The sequence below is a fragment of the Thalassophryne amazonica genome, chromosome 13 (assembly GCF_902500255.1).
Source record: "Thalassophryne amazonica chromosome 13, fThaAma1.1, whole genome shotgun sequence".
Lineage (NCBI taxonomy): Eukaryota > Metazoa > Chordata > Actinopteri > Batrachoidiformes > Batrachoididae > Thalassophryne > Thalassophryne amazonica.
The window spans coordinates 29,803,673-29,830,295 of NC_047115.1; the positions used below are offsets into that span (position 1 = coordinate 29,803,673).

Here is a 26,623-nt window from a genome sequence, read left to right on the forward strand (position 1 = left end):
CAGGAAGTTTTCCTTACCGATTGTGTTGCAGAAGGACGAGAAGAAGGAAGCGAACAGACGCCTGCGGGTGCTTTAATCTTCGCTGTAAAGGTGCACGCCTCATTAGACATGGCACGTTCAACGTTTTGAATCAATTTAGAAACGCTTGAGGAAGCCGTCGTTTTGAAATGCTCGCTCTCTGGCCATGCGCCGCCTGCTGTCGGAGCCGTGTACGGCAGCTGTAATAAATCAGTGGAGGGGCAGTTGGTCACGTGACTGTTTGAAACACTGTTCCAAAGCTTGTTTCGAACTCTGTTTCAAACTTGTTCAAAACGGGGGGATTTTGTTACTCATCTGTATGGTTGTATGTGCAGCGACACCTACAGGCCAGTTTTTGAAATCTTAAAAAAAAAACTTGGCTTTTTTTTCTGGTGGAAATAACAATTGAAATTTTGAACCAATTTTTAAACATTTGTTTTTTGTGAAACGTTTTGAAATTCTTCTAAACTTCCAATCATAAACTTAGTGGACAGCCTACTGTCTGAACGGTGTACCGCGTGACATAGATAATATGTGTCGCGGACATGAATGAGCAAAGCTCTTCATCTACTATTGGTTTGTGGCTTTTTATGCCTTTTTGCGACAGTGTTGTCCGCTTTGTGGCTTTTTCCCCACAGGGCAGTTTTTTTGTTCCATTTCCAGATTATTTTGTGCCTTTGTTTATCATAAGAGCGAGCGCAGTGGCGCGGTGCAGCACTTGTATTATACAGTAATCCATAATACGACAGCGGTGCGAGGCACGCTCTATGGTAGTAAACAATAATTGAAAAAAAAATACAATTTGCTAGATGATCTAATATATAGACATTTACGGAAACTTGTGCCTTATTGAGGTTTCAGATCTCGCAAAATCTGAGAGAGGTAGCTGCACAGCGAGATGGCAACAACATTGAGAACTGCTTACATAACACTGCAGTTTTACCGCTGCACGTGGACAGTGGCATCAACACTGCAAAGTAATACTCTTTGTATATTGTGCTTAAAACTCTTGTGAATATATCATCCAGATTTTTAGATGTTGTTCTGTTCATTTTATGTAAACGTATGAGAATCTCAAGTGATTTCACCGTTATTTACAATAGGAATTGCCGTGAGCTGCAGTCACTTCCTGTTCATGTCATTGTCGAGGAAAGTGAAGTCTGCTCTCTGCAACCCTCCTGTGCACTGGCAAAATTTCCTGTATATTCCTTTTGTGAATTGTTTTGGTAGCATGGCCCAAGCAGAGGGTCGCACCTTTGAGTCTGGTCTGCTTGAGGTTTCTTCCTCAAATCATCAGAGGGAGTTTTTCCTTACCACTGTCACCTGCATGCTTGCTGTGGGGGTTGGTAAGGTTAGACCTTACTTGTGTGAAATGCCTTGAGGCAACTTTGTTGTTCCAGAGGTGTGTGTGTGTGTATGTATATATATATATATATATATATATATATATATATATATATATATATATATATAAAATGTCTGAAATTTAGTTTTGGTTTACGAAGTTTCACACAGGTTGAAGGTAGCAGTCATGGAATATTTGTTTTAGCAAGTGTTCAGGGGTCTCCAGCATGCAGTCTCTTGTAAATGTTATGAAAGGCATAAAAAATTATTATTTTTTTGCAGTTGTTGCCATGTGGTTTCTCCATGTTTCAAATGCAGTGCCTCTTCTCTGGTGCGCAAGGGATTATGGGATATCTCAGTTCTTGAGGTTGGCGCCGCATCACTTCTGGTGAAGTGGCCAATCCGAAGGCGAGAATTCGTACTTCCATGGCTGGCTGCTCGGTGAAAACATGCTCGGGCTGTATGTTGTTCTATTGAAATCAGCTTCTTTTTTTTAATATTGTCTCTAACTTGATTTTAGCAGCCAGCTTATAGTTATCATTGCCTGGAATTATGAGATTTATACACCAAGCTGACCTGAAATGAGCCTTTGTACATTAAATTGATTTTATTGACAAGTCTGACCCCTTTGAAAAGTGACCAAATTACATGTATTTGTATTGAGCTCGGTGATGTTTTCACTGACAAAAAACAGCCACTAGAGAATGCTTGGGTAAAGCCTGACCTTGAGTAGAGGGCAAATTCATAACTGCCATGCCAGTGAAATGCTGGTTGATGCCATGTTGCTGTTTCTGTCAAAGTTCTCAGTATAATTTAATTCACAGCAATGTCAAGGGCAAATTCATATGTTCCGGGCAACATTGGAATTTGTCCACTTCTGGAAGTGGACTTAAAGCATGTCACAATTTTGATGCTGTGTAAGACTTCTGTGTTTATGTACAGTTGTTGTACAGTTTCATAAGTTGGAACATATTCAAAGTATTGTGTATATTTCAAGACATTCTGTGCATTTCAGAGAAATAAAACCTTAAACCATTTAAGAGAAAGTGATCTGCACCGTTACTAGGCAGCTGACCGCACATTATGTTTAAGATGAACTCGGCTCCTTCGGGGAAGTACCGGCTAGTTTTGGAAGCACAGAAAGGTACAATGTTGGTCCACCTTCTGGTTGATTTTGCAGCAAACAGATGCATGTTTTGTTTGCCTTTCTCTCACATCATTTGCATAGTTAGTGGATTTTCATCATTGTCTAGACTCTACGGGCATGACAGGTGTCACGACAGGGATGCAGATCCAATGTTGTTATTTTGACCTCAACCTGCAAACCCAGCAGTGTCCGCTGAGATGGTCTTTTCAAAGCCATGAACCAGTACTGAAACCTTTTTGCGGGGGGCAAAACACAGTTTATGAATTTTTTAAATATGTTGCACATGGGGATCCACGGGCTCTAGACTGGATAGTATAGGTAGCTGACATTTTTCAAGGGTGGTAATAAATAAAATAAAGGGTGATTCTTTAACTACGGGCACTATTGGCCTTGTAAATGTAATTTCCACCACACCATTGCCTTACAATATAAAGCGCCTTGGGGCAACTGTTTTCTTGTAATTTGGCGCTATATACATGTGCTCTGATGTCACTGTTTATCTCCATAGAAACTACCCAAACAATCTTTCATACAAACTGTTTAAAGGGACATTACAGTGTTGTGGTGGAAATTACGGCAGTAGTGTGGGACAACTACATTTTGTTTAAAAAAAAAATCACAACAGTTGTATGACATCGAATACCCCAACTATGTTTTGATTATTTTACTGATATTTTATTCAGAGATATTTTAAAACATTAGAAAAAACGTTTCTTTATCATTGAAGATCAAAAGTCTGGGTGTGGGACAAGCACAAAACGGCAATATTTGCATATAATGATGCTGAAAAAAGGTGAAAAAGTCATCATAGACTACTAGAACAAATTTCTTAACACACTTTCATTGTAAAGATGACTATAAAAGTGTGAAATTTCCCCTTTTTTCTGTTTTTCATACAATATGATCAAAGGACATAATAAGTGCCCGTAGTCTAAGAATCACCCTAAAGCTTGTAGAAATGAGTTGGAATAGAGTGTGAGTCCAGAATGTTTTTAGAACCTTAGACCTCAACAATTTTAGAAGAACTCAACTGTTTTATTTCTTGTTAATTATTTAATTTCTTAATGTTAATTTGCTGTCTTAATGTATTTATAAATTGTTTAAGTTCTTGTTATCATATACACATTATTATTTATTATTTTATTTTAACTTCAATTTTGTCATTTGATTTTTAATTGGACCACAATGGAAATAAGGGCTTTCACTTTCTTGTGTCATCCATGTATTTTTGATGTATTTACAATTATATTATGTACTTATGTTGAACTTGCTAAATAAAATCACTCGCCACACTCACACTTTTAATATAAAGATGACTTATCACCCTCTGCTGGAATGGCATGTGAGTGCAGCTCCATTGTTCCTTTTTTCATCCTTGCCCCATAATGCATACACTTACCAAACGGCAAATGTCAGCTGCCCACAGTTTCTCTGTGATCAAAGTTCCACGTACACATGCACGCACAGCTACTGTAAGTAGGTGCTTTTAATTTGACAAACGAAGACAGTGGCAGAAGACATTAAAAACATTCCTCATTTCATTCATGGTACCAAGATGAGACTTAAGTTACTCATGGTAACAGCAACGTGAGACATAAATAAACTGACTAAACCAATTGCGCTACAAAAACACAATAAATCAATAACACTAATAACATTATTAAACTAACATGAACCTTAACATTTAAACCTCGAAACCTCAAACTCCCATGGTGCATTGCAGCACAATGTCCATTGTTTACTGGCTAGATAAAATAGCTAATTTTTCAAAAAATACTAGTCCTATCAACTTTCACTTTTCACAGCGTTCATCCTTGACCCAGAATATATAAGCATACCAAACGGCAAATGTCAGCTGTCACCGGTTTTTGCATGATCAAAGCCATATACACACACACACACACACACAGAGGCCAGTTGGCTATTATAATATAGATTGAAGTTGGTGCACAGCATCCTCTCGGAACCTTATACTGCAGTCATTACTGAAGGACCTGAACTCAGTATGGACCACCTGCCTGCTTTTTTGTTGTTGTTGTTGTCGTTTACCTGTTTGTAAACTTTGGGGTTTTGAAACAGCTCTGCCTTGGGTGTTGAAGTTGCTATTTCTGTTTTTAACAATTGTGACTGAGAAAAGAAAATCAATCAATTTTTTTATATAGCGCCAAATCACAACAAACAGTTGCCCCAAGGCACTTTATATTGTAAGGCAAGGCCATACAATAATTATGTAAAACCCCAACGGTCAAAACGACCCCCTGTGAGCAAGCACTTGGCTACAGTGGGAAGGAAAAACTCCCTTTTAACAGGAAGAAACCTCCAGCAGAACCAGGCTCAGGGAGGGGCAGTCTTCTGCTGGGACTGGTTGGGGCTGAGGGAGAGAACCAGGAAAAAGACATGCTGTGGAGGGGAGCAGAGATCGATCACTAATGATTAAATGCAGAGTGGTGCATACAGAGCAAAAAGAGAAAGAAACAGTGCATCATGGGAACCCCCCAGCAGTCTACGTCTATAGCAGCATAACTAAGGGATGGTTCAGGGTCACCTGATCCAGCCCTAACTATAAGCTTTAGCAAAAAGGAAAGTTTTAAGCCTAATCTTAAAAGTAGAGAGGGTGTCTGTCTCCCTGATCTGAATTGGTAGCTGGTTCCACAGGAGAGGAGCCTGAAAGCTGAAGGCTCTGCCTCCCATTCTACTCTTACAAACCCTAGGAACTACAAGTAAGCCTGCAGTCTGAGAGCGAAGCGCTCTATTGGGGTGATATGGTACTACGAGGTCCCTAAGATAAGATGGGACCTGATTATTCAAAACCTTATAAGTAAGAAGAAGAATTTTAAATTCTATTCTAGAATTAACAGGAAGCCAATGAAGAGAGGCCAATATGGGTGAGATATGCTCTCTCCTTCTAGTCCCCGTCAGTACTCTAGCAGCAGCATTTTGAATTAACTGAAGGCTTTTTAGGGAACTTTTAGGACAACCTGATAATAATGAATTACAATAGTCCAGCCTAGAGGAAATAAATGCATGAATTAGTTTTTCAGCATCACTCTGAGACAAGACCTTTCTGATTTTAGAGATATTGCGTAAATGCAAAAAAGCAGTCCTACATATTTGTTTAATATGCGCTTTGAATGACATATCCTGATCAAAAATGACTCCAAGATTTCTCACAGTATTACTAAAGGTCAGGGTAATGCCATCCAGAGTAAGGATCTGGTTAGACACCATGTTTCTAAGATTTGTGGGGCCAAGTACAATAACTTCAGTTTTATCTGAGTTTAAAAGCAGGAAATTAGAGGTCATCCATGTCTTTATGTCTGTAAGACAATCCTGCGGTTTAGCTAAACTGCAGGATTGTCTAAACTAAAAGATAAATAGATCTGAGCTGCAAATTCTCCTCTTTACATTTACTCAATCCCAAATCTGAAAATGCTGGGACGGTATTTAAAATGCAAAAAATAAATAAATAAATACCCTCAGTAATCCTTACATTTACTTTGATTTCTGTTTCATTGCAGACATTATGAACCCATGATGTTTCATGCTTTGTGTGGTCAACTACATTTTATTTGTTAATATACATCCATTCTTGCATTTAAGACCTGCGACACATTCCAAAACAGTTTTGACAAGGGAAGTCGGAGCTTAAAAAGGTGATGTCAACAGGTGATTGGGCAGAGGATCTCCACTTTGTCAACAAATGGGTGAGAAAGTTAATGAAATGCTTCAAACAATATTCCTCAAAAATGATTGGAAGGGATATTTCTCTCTGCAGGGCATAATATCACTAAACAATTTCAAGTAATCTGGAGGAATTTCAGTGTGTAATGGGCAAGGGCGCAAGGCAAGATCAACACAACATGATCTCTGTTCCTTCAGACGATACTGCATTTAGATGGGCAAAGAATTACTTTGAAAAAGCTTTGTAAAGCATCAGGAAGAATAGGACAAAACACTTGAAATGTTTCATCTCATGGTATCTTCAATGCGAAAACATCTTAACTGTTGTGAGAAAGAATGGCAACATTACAAAGTAGTAAATGCTTCAGTGTAGCAACTTTTTTTTTAATGTACTGCATGCCTTAAATGCAGGAATGGATGTATATTAATAAATTAAATTGACCACACGAAACATGAAATATGTCATGTTCATACTGTCTGCAAGAAATACAAGTCAGCAGAAATGTAAGAAACACTGTTGTTGTTTTTTTTTTTTGCATTCTCCATAGTGTCCCAAGCTATTACGTTTGGGATTTGTGCATGTTTAAAATATGTTTGAGCATTTATCTTCATTGGAAGTGTCGGTGCACGTGATGCATTTTTGCACATGCACAGAGCCTTTTGTGCTTAATTTTGCAGGTTTGATGATAAATTTTAGTCATTGGGGTAACTGACATAAAAATAAGGAATTCTGCACAAGCTGGGGAGAAACATTCAAATAATAATCATCTGTCTGCTGCATGGATAACCACATAATCAAATGTGATCTATATAAAGCAAATCTAATGTGGACTGGCTGTTTTCACCATTATGTGTAGGTCTATTACCAGTGTGCTAAAAGGCAGCCAGTTTGTTCTGTGCTTATCCAAAGTGCACTGTACCGTTGTTTGGCACAGAAATTTCTCGCCTTTATTGTCAGTTCAAGCAAACCCCCAATGAATACAGTTAGAGCTGCAAGAGTAGAAACAAGAAAGTTGGAGCAGATTTGTGATCACGTACCGTGACAGATGTGGTGGTGGTGGTGATGGTGGTGTGTTAAGCAGGGGCAACTTTTATCAGTGAAATATAGTAGTGTAAATGCATGAAAAGTGTATTAACTATTTGTGAATTAAAAATGCGAGTTACGTGGAATCTTATTGGAGATGTGTCTTAATTTGGAACTGCACCTTGTAATAATCACGATTGTGTTGTTCATGGACAACTTAAATTATTTAGTAATTCCATATCATAATATACAATAAATAACCTTTCAGTTATTGTAAAATAGCTGAAAATCCTAAATATGGGTGATAAACAGTATTAGAAATAAAACGGTATTCATTTTTAGCAAAGGGTAAGACAACAAAAAATTGTCACTTTTTGATCATCACTACTTTAAGTGGTTTAATTTTAGTGTTTCTCTGTTTTCTTCCTTTTAAATTGAATATTTAGGAGCTTTTTGGCTGTTGGCCGGATCATACAAGTAATTTGGGGGAATATTAAAATTGCTTCTTTTTTTGTTAACCCCTTGCAAAGAAACATTTTGTTTTGCTTTGGGTGGTGGTACATACAAATCTGTCTGTCCATCTATCTATAACTCTTGTAAACACAACAACTCCTAAACTAGTTAGTGGATTTCAGAGAAACTTCACCCAGTCACAGCCCACCAGAAGAAGATGTGCATAAAGGAAAATAATTCAGGTCTGACTCCTCAAGGGAAGGTAATTGGACTTTTGTGTTTATTTGATGCGTCAGATGACATAAGGACAACTCTTAAACCATCTTATGGATTTCAATGAAACTTCATATGATGATAGCACACCATATAAAGATGTGCAAGAAGAAAAATAATGTTGGCCTGATGTCTTCAAGAGGAGATAACATTGTAACATTATATTTGTTAGGGGTGTGCATCTCTATAAAATGATAAAACACATATGTAGCTAAATGGGCTAAAATACAATTCAGAAATTATAGTTTTATTTATCACAGAATGATCAATGGGATCCAATGCAATTATTTGTTTAATGTAAACATTCATTTTCCGTTATAAATTAGAATAAGCCAAAATGATCATGGCTTGCCTTTCAATATATATTTCATGAAATACCATGAGGCTTCCTCAGGGTTTTATTACCGTGCTGTAGCACATTGGTGCTGCCATTGCTCGACTCTTGTTCACCACTGGGAGCACCACCACATACAATATAGAACAGGGGTGGGCAATCGTGCCATAAAGGGCCAAGACATTGCAGGTTTTCCTTGCTACCAATCACCTTCGCAGGTGATTTCATTAATGTTCAGGTGTCTCAGCAGGTGATTTCATTGATGACCAGGTGTTTATGTGCAGGGGAGAAGCTCATCAGCAACCCACCTGGTGAGGTGATTGGTTGCAAGGAAAACCTGCAGTGTCTCGGCCCTCATTGCCCACCCCTGATATAGAAAGTACAGCAAAGAGGAAGCTGTTGTTAGCATAGCATAAATTCCAAAACCAAACAACAGACTTGCGGCCTGTCCAGGGTGTGCTCCACCTCTCACCCAATGATCGCTGGGATAGGCTCCAGCTCCCCTGTGACCCATAACTGGAATAAGCAGGTTTAGAAAATGAATGAATGATCTGTTGTTTAATTGTTACACCCCTAATATTTATGAATTATATGTTTAAAAAACAAACTGAAAAACATAAAAATGAAAGACCACTTATTTAATGCTGTTATTTCATTGAAAATCATTTATTGCCACCAACATATAATCTATACAAGAATCTAGTATGGCAGAGTGTGGGGGGAAGCATCATTTTGTGAGTTTGCTCACATAACTCTGGTTTAAGTATTTAGTCATTTTTATAGACCATGTGATTAATTGATCACCTATTAAATAAAATAATTGAGAGATAACTTAATAACAAGTAATAATCTTTACTCTTCATACTTACTCTCCTGCCACTGTTCAAGGTGCCAGAAAGCAACGGTTCCTTTTTTGAAACTCTTACAATCAATGTGACCTTTATTTATTATAACCCCCATCTCTCAAAAACTCACATAACATAGTCAATCATCTCTCCTTCCCTCAAAGTAAAAATAAAAAAGGAACTGCTGTCTGGTTATTGCCAGTATCCATCTCAGTCGTCAGAAAAGCTGCACGTTTTTGCTGTTGTTAAGGGCTGGAAACCAGAATCCCATTGGAGTTGCACCCTAAGGAACAAATTTAATGCTAGAAAAACATCCCGGCCATCAACCAAAAATGACGGATTGAAAATAATGTCGAGCTATCTTGGGAATCCCCCACCAGACAAGGGAACAGACTGCATTGTTTTTCTCATTTATGTGATATATAGAACAGAAAGAGGGGAAAAAATGGGCGATTTATTGGTTAGATAGGCGTATTCTTCTCCATGCGCAAAAGAAATATTGGATAGTAATGCAGGGATCAAGTCACATCATGACATTGTTTGGAGGCTAGGTGTTCAAATATGTAAGTCATCATTCGTTGTTGGCCCGCTGGTTTTTCAATAGATCATTCAATGCAAATAGTGTGAGAAATTCTGAAAGTTGCCACATGAATATGTCAATGAAGGCGTTATAATTTGTGCTTTCTTAGCAGGGCAGCGAGATGAAGCAGCAGAGGGAGAGCCAGTGTACTCAGAAGACCATCTCATTGCTGAGCCCCCTGGGGACGATCCAAGTCAGTGGATGTGAGAATGGTGTGCACACCATCCAGATCCTAATGGATGTCGCACCTGCTGAAAGGTACTGTACAACAGCCGGTCTGGTGACGTGATAAACAAAGGTGTGAAATTTACAGGCAGACAGAATCCACTCCTGTGATGGAGTGCCACCATTCCTCATCGGAAGCAGGGCATTTTTGTAGATCCCACAAGAAATATCCTGGAGAAAGTTGGGCAAATATGAGCAGGCACTAGAAATATGAGGGGCACTAGAATACAGTTGGGCTTGAAATTAGATTTCTGATGGCATGTGGTTGTGAGTCTTCCTGCAGTATATTTGAAATTTCAAGAAAAAAAAAACAACAACCTTGTTTTATTATCCACAGGGGAGTTGATTAGAGCTGATGTCTGTAGGGTCAACAAAGGCCACGGGGAGCACGGACCACTCGCTTCTGTTTATTTATGTTCCCTCCAAGTTATACGTAGTAGTTTTGAGTGTCAAACCTGACACTCAGAAATGTATTATGTGATTGCATTTCATGGCTTATCCATCCCTCAAAATTGTAAGGACGCTGACAGTTTTACTGAAGCGATGGAAACTGATTAAACTCTGCATTAATAACTACTTATTCCTTATTTTTACAACTCCACATCCTACATCCCAGATTGGTTTTGATTAGATTGAAATTAAATATCCATGTATCTCAGATTCACATTTGATAAACTTGAATGGTTTGGGAAATTAAACCATTTTCAAATGCACCCGGATAGGAAGTCACCCTTTTGAAAGTATATGGCAAATTCTAATTTATGGAAAACCCATTAATGACCTTGTATATTATACCTCAAACATGTGTTTCCTTCTCGACTGTCTGCTATTTCCTAAAATTCATCAAGCAGTAAAAACATTCCACTTGTTAATGAGTTGAAGGGAGAAAATTAATAATATGGAATTTTGATTATGGAAGATGTCCTGTAACCATGCGCAAGCACCTTTCTCCATCTCCTTGTGAACGGGGGTTTAATTTGTGTGTTCAGGTTCAGTAGGAATATGCAAATGAATTTAATGATTCGCATCACTAGATCATTTCTCAGTTTAATATCATTTGCTATGTCGGTCATAAGCGAGGATCCAATCACATCACTGTCTGTATGTTCTCAAAGGTGCGAGACAGGGAAAAGAAAATCATTAACCAAAATGTTTAGATTTGATCCCGACCGGTGGAATACGATTCAATCATCATAGGCGAAAGCAGAACCACCTCTGATATGACACAATGTAAACAGGCTTTAAGGGAGGGAGATAATGTGACAAATATCAGGCTTATCTTTGCTACCGGCTTTACATGTAGATCTCAGAAAAGCCTGCCTGTAGCAGTAATAGTTGAGATCAAGGTATTTCCATTGATTTATTTATGACGTACTAAACAAGGCTCCTTCCAGCTTTGGTTGTGGTGCGGTACAGGCTTAAGAAGTCAGGGTGATAAATGAGCTCCACAAAGCATCTTTTGGATAAGGAACTAGATAACATCTATGCATAACATGAAGGGGGGGGGAGCTAGAGTAGATATTTGTAAAAAAATAAGTTAAAGCATCAGGCACCTGTGTTTGTTTCCTTTTTTTTGTAGAATTCACGATTGGTTGTTGCTGAACAGCTGGAGAAGCAACAGAAGTGCTCGTGGCATTGATAGATAGTTATTGATAAATGCCATTAGAGCTACATAAACACCCTTGAAGTATTGCTTACACACCATGACCGTCAGCTCTTTCTAATGGAAACGTCTCAAGCCCCTTTTGCTTCCTAACTGATCTTAGGAACATTTCCTGAAATCAACCTCCTCTGCCAGTCTAACGACAGCCCTGAAGGCACCATCAGATGAACAAATTCATTACATCTCAACAACCCCTGTTGGGGCCCTGCGCACCAGCCTTCCTGTTAACCAGCTTTACCCCCCCCCCCCCCCCCACACACACACACACACACACACACACCCTTTCCTTTTTTTTAAGCTTAGTTTTAGCATGGTTGCTGGTGTTCACACCGAAACAAACAAACAAAAAAATGACACACGTTTTGTTTACAGGAGATTACTATTATCTGAAATATGACACTTCTTGCCTCTTTCGCGCATAACACAGACACATAATTCAGAGGAAATCAGAGTACGTTTTTTTATTAGGGTGAAAAATGAATAAAGGGCCGGACTCCTGCCCCGAGACATTTTGTGAGCATATTATTTTACAATGCTTTGATCAATTTGTCTGTCAAGCCGGCTGAGATGTGGGGGAGCAGGAAAAAAGCAATTTAGCTTGTGAGGTCCTCAATAGAAATGTACTACGGGAGCCTATGTATGACATGTTGCATTAGAAGCTGAGTAGCCTTTATTGCCTGATAATGTCGCAAGGCAACGCTGATATCAATCACCCTTTAACAGCCAGTGTGATGTGTTTTTATGAAAAGAAAGGAGGGGAAAAAAGATGCATGAAGCATTTCTCTGAAAAATAATTGATCTAATTTTGAGCTGAGGGATTCTACTTTTAACAACAGAGAAAATATAATGTTTGGGGGGGCGAGGAGGGGGGCAAGCACAAAATGTGCTAGAAACTAAAAATTGTTAACAGCAAGCTCTTTGCATCTGCTCCTATAGAAAATTGTAATTAATTTTACACGGGTAAACAATAAACACCCTGTCTCATTTGCATATAGATATAAACAATATATTTGTGCATCTGAATTCCCAGCACACTTGGGTCATGTGATCAGCCTAAAATCCTAAGTGGCTAAAACCAAGAATTATCATTCTACTTCCCCAGCCATAAATCCTTTTTTTTTTTTTTTTTTTTTCCTTCTGTCAGAAAGCCTTATAAATCTGTGTCTGATTTTTCACATTGCACATTGTTTTTAGTTAATGATTTTCATCTGTTTGTTGTTGCTGTGATAGGAGGGAAATGTACCATATGCTCCGGCAAAAGACAAATGATTAGCAAATGAAATTCTGGACAGCTGTCTGACTGAAAGCGTTTGGTTGATAGCATTCTGCTACCATAATTAGCTTAAGCTTTGGGTTAATTAACTTTCTACCTGGATATGCATAATAATAGCATTCTGCAGAAAGCCAAGGAGCCTCCACTATATCAGCAGCAAAGGCTGGCTTTTATTTTGCATTTCGCCAGCATATTTCAATTTCAAGAGGCGATTTAGCTCGGGAGCATCGTCAAATATTGTAGATTTTACTCTGCAAGCTAGATAATTCTGAAACAATAGGGGTGTATTATGTGGCAGAAATGCCATTTCTGAATGTAATTAAAGTGGATGAAAGCAATCACCAAATTTTAAACGCTTTTGTCTAGCACGAGCCCTACTTGTAAAAAAAAAAAAAAAAAATACCCATCAAGAGGAGAAAAGAGGCAAGAGAACCCCCAAGTCCTTATATAAGAGGCCTTTGAGACTAAAGTGAAGTGCAACAGTAATTAGTCTTTTGTATGAATTTGCCGGCCATGGTCATGATTAGTTAAGCATATGAGAGGAGTGCAGGACTGCACTGCGTTTAAAGAGGAGGGTGTTAAAGTCTATTTATCACCAGTTATCCTCACAGCTTTCCATTATCACTGACAACAGCGGTTGGAGCCTGAGAACAACCTAATTGTTCTGAGGTGGATTGGTTTTGTGTCAAACCCTTCACCTCGGTCGCATTGGCATTCATAAGCAGCCAGACATTTTCCATCTATCTAGCTGTAATACCCAAGCTGTCACAACAGCTTTTACACAACACTAGTGTGAAATATCTTAGGTGATGCATTTATCGTTTTTCTCACACTCATGTAGTGCTGTGAATCAGTGTCCCTGGTCACACCGAATAGCATAACGGTAAATGTGTTCGGAGCCTGTTTACATGGCGTGCTTACACGCCATATCCACAATAATCTGTCTTTAAAATAAAAATAAATAAATACGTAGATAAGTCAATACATAATTAGAATCTGTAGGCATTAAAATGTGCCCTAAATAAAGTTCTTACATTTGGAACTAAAGTGCTTTGTCATAAAAAAAGGTGATCTGCTGACATTGAATGTAATCATCAATAAAAGCAACTTTTTGGCGTACTCCCTTTAGAAATGAATAATTCATGGTGTAATGATATTCAGATGATTTTTGTTCTATTTTTCACTGCGCCCTCAGAATATTGTTTTGCATGTTGTGAAGTGCAGTACTCAGCTGCGTATTCATTAAGGTGCTGCTCCCACTGGCCCTTGGACCCATCTGTGCTCTATGTTTATGCGTCCGTCTCTCGGGACATCCCAATCAGGCTGCATGTGCCATTTCCTATGTAAACCAACACCTGTGTAACATACTACCTGTAAACCGCCCCGCGCAGACGAGACGCTGACATTCACTCGGATGAAAATTTGCAAATGTTGTGGTTTCTAAAAGGGAACCTCCAGGGTGAGGACGGGAGCTGAGCGAGGGATCCTGCTCACAGTAGCTAAAAGCAGCTCCTGCTCCCACCTCGCCACTCCCTTTCCCCATTCTCGCGCTATCAACCAAGAAGTTTTCCAGCACGATGATTGTGGTAGTTTTGTTTTAGAACTTGATTGGATTCTATATCTGCAACACGCAGAAGTGTACAGCGGTGACATACTAAGGCAATATGCAGAGAGATGATTCGGCTCTGACATCTTGGAGTGGAGTACGAGTCAATTATGCCCAAGTGTTGTTCTTGCTTATCTTCCTGCGGCACCAAACAAGGATTTAGTCAAGGATTTAGGGGTGAGGGGGCGGCGGTGGGGATCATGGTAAGCGGTTCACAACAAAACACTCAAAACTCCTGGGAGCGGGCACTGATTTAAAAATAAATTACAGAAGACGAAGCGCTAACACTCAAGGGCCCTCGGCAGTGCTGGCGTACACAGGTGAAGATTAGCCTCCTCGCTAATCAGAGGAACAAGGCAGTAATTTGCTCTGAACACAGACAGTAATTACGACTTGGTGACACTGGATTCCCATAATGCCTTTGTGCTTGACATGGTCAAATTTTGACAGAGGCTATCCATGCAGGGTCACTGTCCCCCCCAAGTCTCTGGGCCCTCCAGTTGAGTCTCTAAAAGGTCCCTGCAGTTACAGGGGATCCCTAATGTACTTTATGCCTCCCTCACTGGCTCCTTACCATTCGGGTAATTGGAATCTCTTACTGTGGCACTTGAGAATAGAGGCTAAAAATGCTATTTGAAACTGCGCGGTAGTCTGTTGTAGATAAACATTGCTGCGTTGGGGTGTGGATACACTACATAATGGAGTAAGAGTTAAGGCTGTGGTAATACATGCCTTCACTGACTCCCGTGGCTACCCAGTTGGGAGAAGACCTAATTGTTGTGTGCTTTGTTGCCTACTCTGCAGTATTTTACCACCACCTTTATGTATTGGATTGAGCATTGTGGCCTCTTTGGTGGACATTCGCTAATAAGACTTGCTTGATATCTAGAGAGCAGTTTATCCGGCCCAGTTGTTTTTATTTTGAAATAGCAAACCACAGAACGGGGCTCCACACAACGGAATAGGAAGCATTTCTCACAGCTTACCACTCCAAAAACCTCGACTTAAGTGCCACAGTAGCTAGATAGACATCTGAATGATCTTCAAATGGTTGAACGAGCTGCTTTGAGCAAGTGGCTTACAATTGTATCACAGCCTTTGGCTCAGAGACCATCAGGATCTTGACATTCATAGAGACATGCTGTGTTTTTCCCCCCTTTTTAGACAGTCATTTTAGGCTTTTTTCATGCTCTCTTGAGTCTTTGACGTCTGTGAGTTAAGTATCTGCAGCTATAAAGCTGAGGAAAATATTGGACTGCTCTTGGCCTTTTCTATTTCATCCTCTGACCCGCCATGTTACCCATGATCAGTGAAGGAGAACTCTGGCAGGCTGTGTCAAAAGTGACAGCCGATCGAGTCGGGATGAGCCCCATCACGCTTCACAGGATGGAGGCATGAGTTCTGAGTTTTTCCCCTTTTTGTGCAATATACCATTACACCCTTCGCCAGATTCCTTTCAATTAGATGCTGTGGTTAACCTGTTTCATTTTTTACGTCTGCGGTTGATAGAAAAGTCTCACTGACAGAAAATTTGTGCAGGTGCAGATACAAAATGTGTGCAAAGGCAATTTGACAAATTACATTTTTCTTTGTCTCTTTTGATTGTTTTGTTTTTTTCAGGATGAGTGAAATAACCTCCAACATTGTATAAATGCACTATTCATTCTTTATATTGAAGTAAGAAAAGAGGTAGAACTACAAATGACTCCCACTTTACACAGCAATGATTTATGGTAATTGGAAATTGATTGTGACAGCAGCACAATATTAGAAATTTTCTCAAATCACAATCTTCTATCAAGGGAAATATTCTTTTACTGCAGCAAATCCTGGCTAGTTTGGAATTACTTTCAGATTTCTGTACTTGTGCTGAAACAGCCGTCGCCTGTAGGATATTGGAAATCCTATTTAAATGACAATAAATAATAGTTTGCTGGTATTGCTTGTTAAACTTAACGTGCTTTACAATGAATAGTGATTATAATTGTTGGTTTTTATACACAGGATGGCAAGAGACAATCTAAAGATTGCTTCTCCTTTGAGAGTCTCTTCATAATTAGCTAACATTTATTAGACATCTCTAATCTCTCATTTCAAGGGCACAGTTTCCAAATTGCCAGTCTGGACCGGGTAAAGAATGTGATGCTGGTCGGGGAAAAAAAAAAAAAATGGAAAATGTTGCCAGTGCAAGCAGCTCCATCTCCACTGCCCACATGCTCTTTAGAAACAATCCCCCATTGCACCTAGAGGTGACAGACTTCAGCTTGGGCCAGTGTTGTTCCATTTTTATTTATTTATTTCGGTGTTGTTTACCGGCCGTAACATGTACTGCATTGCATTAACTTTTACTACTGTCAATGTTGTATCACTCAAGACACCTTTAAAGCCGGAGCATCCGTATCGGAGAGCTGAAGGGGAGGAAAATTAGCTGCGGTGACAAGTCTGAAGTGTGAGCTGGAGGTCAAAGGTGCCAAGCCTTAAGCAAAGGTGCGCTAGCCTTTGTCCGGTAGATTGTAAGGGCCTGCGGGTCCAACAGGAACATTTCCACACACAATATCCCAGAGCTGTCAGTGTGCAGTGGCTGGAACATCCTCTCAGAGAGAGAACGAGGGGGTGCAGAGGGTTAGAGGAGGTGGTGATGGTGGTGGGAGGAGGAGGAGAGGGGTAGAGAAGGAACAGTGGCCCGAAGATCCTTGCTGAGAGAAAGAGGGGTGGTAGGGGGTGTTGGGGTGTAGGTGATGGGGAGCCAAAAGAGCTGGAGTGGGAGGATAGAGAAATAGAGAGGGGGAAATGAGAGGCAGAGGGAGGGAGGGGGAGAAAGGAGAGACAATGACAAGTAGGGGCTGGCTGGGCACTCACCCATGCCGACAGAGATTGCCATGAGCCACGGCCATTGTTTGAGCAGGTCTCAGCGCAGGACCCGCTGGTGGGTTTTGCGACTTCTCACCACTCGACTATGAACCGCTGTGCGGTTTATTTAGAAATGAGAGTATTTACACCTTTAACTGTATTTACACCCGCTGTTAAACGGCACCCGGGGGTTTTCATCACACAGTTGCAAAAACCAGCAAGAAACGAGCGGCTCCCTGAAAACTGACCTGCTCAGTCATAACACTCCAGTAAAGCTCGGCTTCACATGACCAATATAAAACGTAGCTCAAACTGGGACCTGCAGAAGTGTAAAAACACTTCAGGGGCCGTGTTGGCTCAGTGTGTTACAGCGAGGAGGAGAGAGACGGTCTGTGTGTTTAACAAAGTAAATGTCTATTATTAATACCATACAGTATAAGCCAATTTTGAAAAAAAGGGCACTTAAATGGTGCCATTATTTATTTATAAGTCCTGTACACCAGTTAATGGAACTGGCAGCGTGCTTTAGATCCACAACACAGCTTGAGGTCCACTTTGCAGTAATGCACATGGTAAGAGAGGACCTTCCCAGTTGGGTCTTTAAGTGTCAAATATGGGTCAGTCTGCCTGCATTGACCTGGGGGGTGGTCAGCAGCCTGAAGAAATTCAGCTGTTAAGTGATGCCAACTCAACCATCGGCAAATTCCTCCAAGCATCTACTCATGCTAAGATGCACGTCCAAGTGCAGTTCTTCGCTGGCCAGCATCACTCTGGCAAAAAAAAAAAAAATCCATTTATTCTTGTCATGAACTGTAATCCAGACGTAAGCGGAGTTGAAACTGTTGTTAGCGCTGCGCTCTTAACTTTTTCCTTTTAACATTTGCAAGACTTTAAAAAAAACCTTCTTTTCCAGGAAGCGGTTCTGCTTCCGTCAAGTTGAAATAAACTGTTAACACCATCTCTTATGACCTGATAGTGTTTTCTTTCATACATCTATCTACTGGTTTTTTTGTTTTGTTTTGTTTTTTTAAGAAAAGGTCTGGATAACCATCGCTGTCCCCATCTCTTTCACAGCTCTGATATTTGTATTTAAGCTCTAGTTTCTTTGAGCAAATTATGTCATCTTGCATCGGTGTCACCCGTGGCACATTATTACACTCCTGCGATATGTTTTAGCACACGACTTCTCCTCTTCTGATTGCTGCTCTGATCCCGACCTCACCTCCTCATCCTGCCTTATATCCCTCACAGGAGCAGCGAGGCCCCTCTGAGCTGTGTGGTCAACGATAGCCCGGCTGAAACGAGCCCCGAGTTGCAGCGCTGCGTCGAATGGATCCAGGCATACTTCAGCGAGCCGCAGACCACTGGGAGTCTCCCGCTCCCCGCCTTTCACCACCCCGCCCTGCGAGGAGGTCTGTCATGGATAAATATTTGCAGAGCCGTGACTGGGATCAGGCTTTCACTCTTAATTGTCAGTTACATCACTTACACTCACTGGCTCACTGTGTTATAATGAAGTATTTTATGGCTGAGGGAGAGAGAGCGAGAGAGGGAGAGAGAGACTGGGGGAAAGTGAGCGAGCGAGTGAAAGTGAGAGAACAGAACACAGAGCTGTAACTTGGTTCAGTAATCTGTGGCAGCTCTTACCACGCGTGTTAGTCTTGGCAAGCTTTTCCATGATTCTTGGCACATTCTTTGAAACTGATCGAATTCCACTCTTGACATTTGCAGACAGGAAGCTTTTTTTTTTTTCTTTTTTTTTTTAAATGAGAACATGTGAATGGTGGTAAAGTTTCAATGAGCTTATTGTTGGCTTGCCTAGCCACCTAGGGTGAGTAAAATGAATACCTCAAAAACCGACAATTAGTGTCCTTTCAACTGCACGTGACGCCCCAGTGAATGACTGAGGGTATTGACAGGAGAATGGGGGGGGCATTAATTATCCTTGGTCGTTTTGTTTTGAGGAAATGCAACTGACAACTCATTTAAAAAAAAAAAAAAATCACAAACTTATTGCGTTCATTTCCAAAACAGCTACAAGCTATTTCTTTGTCACGGTGAGACGTTTATTGCATTTTAACTTAAAGATTTTCACAGGGGCTCATTGAGGAGGAGAATGCACTCCTACGCAGCAAAAAAAAAAAATAGAATTTTAATATATGCATTTAACAATTGTGCCTCTCTTCCCCTGCAATCAGGCCTCACTTGCTCTCTAATTTCATGCAGATCTGCAGTGCTTGAGTGATGGCATTTTCAATGAGCAGGTACTCCGTTGAGACCCTGTATACAGCTACGAGTCCCACGCTCCCGCAAAGGCAATGCAGAAATACATCAGGACCAATTACGATATCAACTTTCAGTGTGATTCCCTTCGCCACCAAGTGCTTGTGTACCAGCCCCAGGCTCTTTTAAATCGCATCTCATCTGAAGTCTTTGGGGTTTTAATTAAATTTCAGGATAGATGGAATTCTTCATTAGTACCTGATCTGAATAGGTGATTGTGCTATGTTCCACCTCTCTCCCTCGCCTGTTGTTTTGGGGCTCAGTAAATACCAGGTTTAGGGTTGGATTGTTCTCAGTAGTCAAAACCATAGGCCATGCTAGTATTAAACTGTTAAATGTGTGCATCAAGAGTATTTGTCTTTTGAGGGACGAAAAGGTTTTTTTTTTTTTTTTAACATTATAAGGATTAGGTTTTGCCTGTGCTCTATACAAATTCCTGCTCATTTCAGTCATACAGTTGCTGCCTGCCTGGGAGAAAAAAAAAATCCAACTTTAATCAGGTCATTACAATCTGTGACAACCAAGTTTTGTTTGCTCAGTTATCTTGTGGGAAAACCTGACGGCGCTCTCGCAGCACTTGTCATGTAGTATTGAGCTGTGACCTTCACTTGAAGTGTTGCCATGTTTATTTACACATTTCTGACAAAACAAGCCACTTTTCATATTAGCTGTCACAATATAGCCGAGCAACAGAGGTGACATGAAAGGAGACGCGGGGAGGTGCGTTTTTCGGTAGCGTCTGACTGACGCCGCCACATCACATGCAAGTTCGGCCGTCAGAGGTGTAGGAATGGCGAGGGCATTCGTGTGCGCGTGCGTTCTCCTCAGAAACAACACAGACACCGTCGTGGGTTCTTAAAACGATGCATATTCTTATCTCATTAATTATACATCCATATGTAACAGACGAGAGGATCTTAGTCTCGGTAAGCGGCGTGGGGAATGTGCGGTGGGGGGGGTCTTCAAAGCCCAAATGACTGGGTTCCTGCAGGAGCCTGAACCTCCCCCCTGTGCACAGCGCAGGGTGAGATGAGACGCTCACCAGGACTCGCCCCTGTGATGTGGAGAGGAATTAGGGAAATGAACGTTTTCAGAATATCGAATAATCAGAGAATCATCAGCACCCCGTCACCCTTCAAAAGTATAGATTCTTCAAGACTCAAGAGACACTTTGACTGGGAGTCAAAGTCTTCCCTCCCATTAGACACAAAGGATAATGAGGTAGCTGCATTTCCACAATTGTCTTTTTATTCTCACAACCTTGTGTGATGTGACTGTCAGCTGGAAGTCATTTCCAAATCTATCACTATCAACGCTGATGGAATTCACTTTATAGTTGGTGGCCTTTTTTTTTGTTTTTTTCCTCTCACCAAACGGTCATGAAATTATGAGCAGATTGATCATAGCTGTCGATATCTTCATAATCACACAATCGGTTTGATTTTAGTTGCAGGTCAAGCCGTCAGTGCCTCTGTAATGGCGCTATCGTGCAGCCACATGCTAGGTAATAATGACCTGTGACATAATTATGGGATGTCTGTAAACACGTAAGTGGTTCCTCTCAACTTTTATTTAAACAATTGACATCACTGCACCCCGATCTAAAGAGGGTCTTGACCTCAGACACACCGTATTAGGCTCTTTATGAAGTATGGGGCTAGGGGATTGCTCTCCAAATCATTGCTGGTCACCTCGAGTGACCCGCTTGAAATCTCTGTCAGTAACACTGATGAGGGCAAAGTTCTTTAACCTCTGTAGTCACGGATAAAAGCGCAGACACTTGTTTTTGTCCAGAACCTTACAGCAGCTCATGATTTTTAATAGGTGCAAACGCCACTGCAGCTTGTTGCTCTGTCTCCGACTCTTCAAGCAACTCCTGCTATTTATTTATTTTATTTTAATTTTTTTGTCAATAATGTTTGGCATCAATGGGGATTTGTCACACCGATGTTCTGGGCCTGTTAAAGTGATGTCGCACATGTACCACGCTGGCCAAATCTGAGCTTTATGAGGGAGAATAATGCACCAAAGAAATTTCTGGGGTGTATCTTATCTGCTCTGTCGGCGTAAGAGCCCGTCAGCTCGTTGACAGCGTGATTATTACCTGAAAAATTATTAAACAGTACCTACGGGCCTTGTTCAAGACAAAGAACTCACATGGGTGTGCATCAATCAGATCTATCCCCTTTAGGTTTTACACTTATTCCCCCCAGTTTAGGCAAATTGCCTTGTTCGCGTGGCTTTGTGTAGCGGAGAGTAACTATAAGGTAGCGGAGGGAGCCTGGGGAGCAAAGGATGTTCACTCTGTAGAAGAGAGACAGGGGTGTGACATGTTTTCACACAATGCCAATTTAGAGGGATTTCACATAGATCACTTGTCATGTGCTCTCTTAGACCATATAAATGAGAGAGAATGGGAGATCACTAATTGAATTTTCATGACTGAGTACATGTATATACTAGAAGAATTTCACCCCCACTTGATAACGAGACTATTGTTCCTCTTCTTGTTCAAAAACTGTTGTTCGCCTGCGACACAGTGCAGCGCATCGAGCAACTCGAGGTGTCGAGATGCTTCAAATGCATTTCGCTTTTCCTGAGCAATCCAAACATGGCTCTGAGTCACTGCCGGGGTAATCCAGAAAAGAAGAAAAAAAAAAGATAATGCCTCTGCTGAAGTACTAATGGAATCAAAGCCGTTAATGTGGCCGGTTAAGCTGCAGATGATTTGAAGAATTTTGCCATTTAAGTGAAGATGATATAATGAATCGACTCTGAATAGAAAGCAATTAAAAGGACAAATTGGTCTGATTAACCCCAAAGTCATCCCACTGCCACGAATGGTATGCAACATTCAAATTATTATTATTAAAAATCTGGAGCAGATTTGCAGTCTTTTTGGCCTCTCTTAATCCTTTCAAATGAAAGAGCGAACTTTTTTAATTTTAGCTGTGACCTCTCAAAGCATAACCTAGATTTTTCTCATGTTGAAATAATTTTCTCACATCAGCAGCCCCATGGTGTTCATACTTGTTCTCAGGTCAAGTTCAGGAAGTTGTATGCTTTGAGTTGTCTAATAATTATTGTCAATAAAATTAGAGGGACTCATGAAGTGATTTCGAACAGTGTCAGGTTTTTTCAGCCACCAGTATTTAATAATCACATTCTAGTGATGTTTCCAACTTTAGCTTTGAATTCCAGATGACCTCAAAGCGGTGTCTTCCACGTTTCGCGAAATGGTGAGGCATGCTGACATCGGCCTCTCAGTCAGCTGTCTTTTTTTTTTTTGATTGATTAAATAATGAAAACTCTCTCCTCCTCTCTTCTCTCCTTCCCTCTCTCTCTTTTCTTCTGTCCTCCACTTTCTGGCGTAGACGCGTTCACCAGCCGCGTGTTGCACATTCTTCTGAGGGATGTAAAGTTTGGAGAGACTGTCTCGTACAAACGCCTCGCCGAGATGGCGGGAAACCCCAGAGCGGTGCGAGCAGTGGGAGGAGCCATGAGAAGTAACCCAGTGAGTGCAGCTGACAGTGATTGACAGGCTTCTCTCTTACTTACTTCATCTAGTCAGGGACTGAAATAGTTTAATATTGGTATGATTTTCATTAGTCCTGCAGATGAGCCTGTTGGCTCTGCGTCGTACTTTAGTCGTTTTATTGAGGTAAATTTGTAAAGAAGTTCCAGTAACACCCAAGACATCAGGTTTTTAAATGTTTTCCAAAGCAGTTCCGATTAAGTGAAAGAGCTACACAAGTTAAATAGTTTTTTGTTCCTAGCTACATAGTTTGTATCATTTTTGTGCATTATGTCATTTTACGCTGTTACTGTATATCAAAAATGTGTATAAATTGATGCATAAATCAGTAAACAAATGCATCTACTGTACATTTTTTGCAATACATGTAAAAGTAAATCACTTTAGGGCAAAAAAATATTGATACATATCATGGTTTTCTTTCTCTTTCATGGAGAAAAGGTCTTTAAAAAATGCAGGATGAAAGAAAAATGTTGTTGCTGCATTATGCACAGCCTAAACTGTAGGTGCGTCTGAATATTTGAAAATAAACAGCTCTGTCTGAAAATGTGAGGCGGGTAATAAAGATTTGCCACCATCTCGAGTTTGAGCCGTCATCTTTTGTTCACGTTTTCGCCTTTGCTGCAGATGTTTCCAGCAAATCTGTACTTCTTGTAGGAAACCTGGCCTGCATCTTTTTTTTTTTTTGCCCATGAATCCACTGTACAAAATGGAAGGCTAGAGGGCAAGTGGCGTGTCTTCTTTTGATCAAACCCTTTGATCAAAGCCCGTTTAGCTCTGCCCATGTAGTGCTGTGGGCACCACCGATGTGCGCGCTGAGGCAGCCAGTAAGGTGTTCTGTGCAATAACGTGCACGCTGTCATAATAAAAACGGTATCTTCAGACTGTGTTTTTATGTGTCAGATGAATTCAGTATGAATGTCATGTTTGATGAAAACTTATTTATGCAACTGAAGTAATGACGATAAATCATAATTTCTTTTTCTTTATATACTTTGTAGTTGTACTTTATGGCTTACATTAGCCAATGGCGTTGCTCCTGGATGGCTGTATCATACTTTTCAGTCTCATGTTTTACAGACATTTCTTCCCTTTCGTCAGGGAGGCTGGGAGCCTGAGCCCTCAGCTCCTGATACAGATCCAGAGTCAGATTGTCAGTGTCAATTACTTGTCAGTAGTGCCGCTCCACTCGGGCTTCCGCTGTGAAAAGCTCGGCGCGCTCAATCGATCCTCGCCTCTCTGTGGCACTTCTTCTTCACCAGGATTTGAGTATTGATAAGCCCGGCGTACTGCTCTTTCCCCCTCCCCAAGTGGAGAGGCAGATCCGAAGGCCTTGAGGGTACCCTGCTCTCCATTCAAACCCGGGGAACAGTATTGATCCAAATACTCGAGCAGTATTTCTCTGTCTGCAAGGTTAATCCGGGGCTCGGAAAGTTTTATTGCTGTTGATATGGGAGTGGGTTTAATGATGGATTTGAACCGAAACACGCCGCATGTTCAACTTTTTTTTTTCTCTCTCCAAAAAAGGATGGAGGTGCAGCCATCACAACCAGATAACTGTCAGGGCTGGGCTCAGATAAATTAGTAATACAGTCACAGTGCAGCAGCAGTAGTTGTGATCCTCTCCACTTCCCCCAAACTGAGCAAAACAAGGGCCACATTAAGAATATTTAAAAAGAAATGATTGCAGGGATTCACTCAATCCATTGCCACTCTTCTTGTTCTGAATTCACAATGATCGAAGTGTTTCAGGCTGGCGTGTTTAATCTTTCTCCAGCCATTTAGTTTACAAAGAACTCAGGACCCCCCGGCAGAGCGACTGCAACAAGAGTAAATGCTCCACCGACTTCCACTTTTTAATGATCACAGAGTTATCAGATCTTAATGTTGACACCCTCTCGATTGAATATTCATCCTGCTGGTGTTTTTGCCCATTAATTTTTGATTGCTTCTTTGCTTTACACTATTAAAGAGTAAAAAAAAAAAAAAAAATAATTACTACCCAAAGATGGTGCTATCACCCTGAGTGTGGATTCATGCAGGATCAAACCAGGCACTTGTGGTGTGGCACTTTGTTTTCATGCAGCGCATGAACATAAAAAGAGAGAAAAGTGCAGATTCATATTTTCTGCACATTGGGTACTTTGTAATATTTGGTGAATCAGATTATTTGATGTTAGCCTTAAACTTGTTGCTGTGACAATAATTGCCAACGTCTTCCTCTTCAAATAGGAGCCATATCACTGCTTTGAGAAAGGGGGGGTGGGACTGTATACGTATCAAATATACAGTACCACTCAAAAGTTTGGACCCAGTTTTGGAAACTGCCAAACTTTTGAGTGCTACTGTATATTGGTAGAATGATGATTCAGCTATTAAATTAACCCAAAAATATTTTGATAATCGTTTAATCATTTTGAGTCTTCTTTTTGAATCCAGGTTGTCTGATTTCAGCTCTTTAAATGTTAATACGTTATGATTTATTTTACTACTTTACTTACTCTTCCACTCTTAAACATCTGTCGGCATTTTTCATCATTTTCTATACCGAACAATCGATTTTTCTGTGAAAATAATCCTAAAACTAATCTATTATGACAATAATCAGTTCAGCTCTAAGATATGAATTTGTGCATTGGAAAAATTGTTTACGTAAAACTCAACATTTCAAAGAGTGAGCCATATTGTTTGTGTCCTTCAAAGTTGATTTGCTCTGCCCGTACCAGGTTCCTCTCCTCATCCCCTGCCATCGAGTCATTTCCAGCAGCGGGCACAGTGGGCCGTACATGAGCGGTAAAGGCGACCATCTCAAACAATGGCTGCTCGCCCACGAGAGGCAAAGAGAGGACGGCTGAAGCACGACAGGGCTCAGAGCGCCCTCCATGTGGTGCTCACGCCAGGGCAGCGTCTTCCTCTTCTTTCTTTTTTAAAACAACCAAACAACTCCACAAACTTTCAGTACGCTTGCCTGTGGACCAGTTGCTGTTACTTGTAAATATTCAGTTAATAGTAGTCCTTTTAAAAAAAAAATAATCTAAGAATAAAGATGTTGCATAGTTAATGTGATACAGAATTGTTGCAGAATTAGAATGTACAAAAATAACTTAAACAGAGAACAGTAGGAATTACAAACATATGCTCCCATGGGTCTCTGTTGCGTTTGCCAGATAGTGCTGGAGTGTGTGTGTTTTTTTTTGTTTTTTTTTCTGGAGAATTATTATTCCTTTAAAAATATGTCTCTTGCATTGTTGTTGGTTATTTTTTTCTCCTAAGCAGAATTAGTCTTTGTACCTCTCGTTGGTTTTTTTTAATTTCCTGCCAAGTAAATGCTTTGTTCGACATCCAGTGATAAAGGCTGTGAATTTTCCTGCTACAAAGCTTTGTTGTGAAGTATTTGTTTTGTCTTCATTTAGATCTCATTGTTTGCTTTCGCTTTTCATTCCACCTACAGCAAGTGCTGCTGTTGTATGCATTATATACTGCACATTT

General features: G+C 40.5%; 1 protein-coding gene across 2 annotated transcripts; it reads left to right on the top strand.

Annotated features, from left to right (window-relative positions):
- Positions 1-26,501, top strand: mgmt (O-6-methylguanine-DNA methyltransferase). Of its 2 annotated transcripts, none has more exons than XM_034184886.1 (5): positions 1-90; positions 9,809-9,957; positions 18,568-18,728; positions 22,974-23,113; positions 25,861-26,501. In XM_034184886.1, exons 2-5 carry the CDS (start codon positions 9,821-9,823, stop codon positions 25,987-25,989), a joined length of 567 nt encoding a protein of 188 aa, XP_034040777.1. In that variant the 5' UTR covers positions 1-90; positions 9,809-9,820; the 3' UTR covers positions 25,990-26,501. The 2 variants fall into 2 exon arrangements, with proteins under 2 accessions (XP_034040777.1, XP_034040778.1); XM_034184887.1 differs by having other exon boundaries at positions 9-90; positions 9,812-9,957.
- Positions 26,502-26,623: the final 122 nt, after the last annotated feature.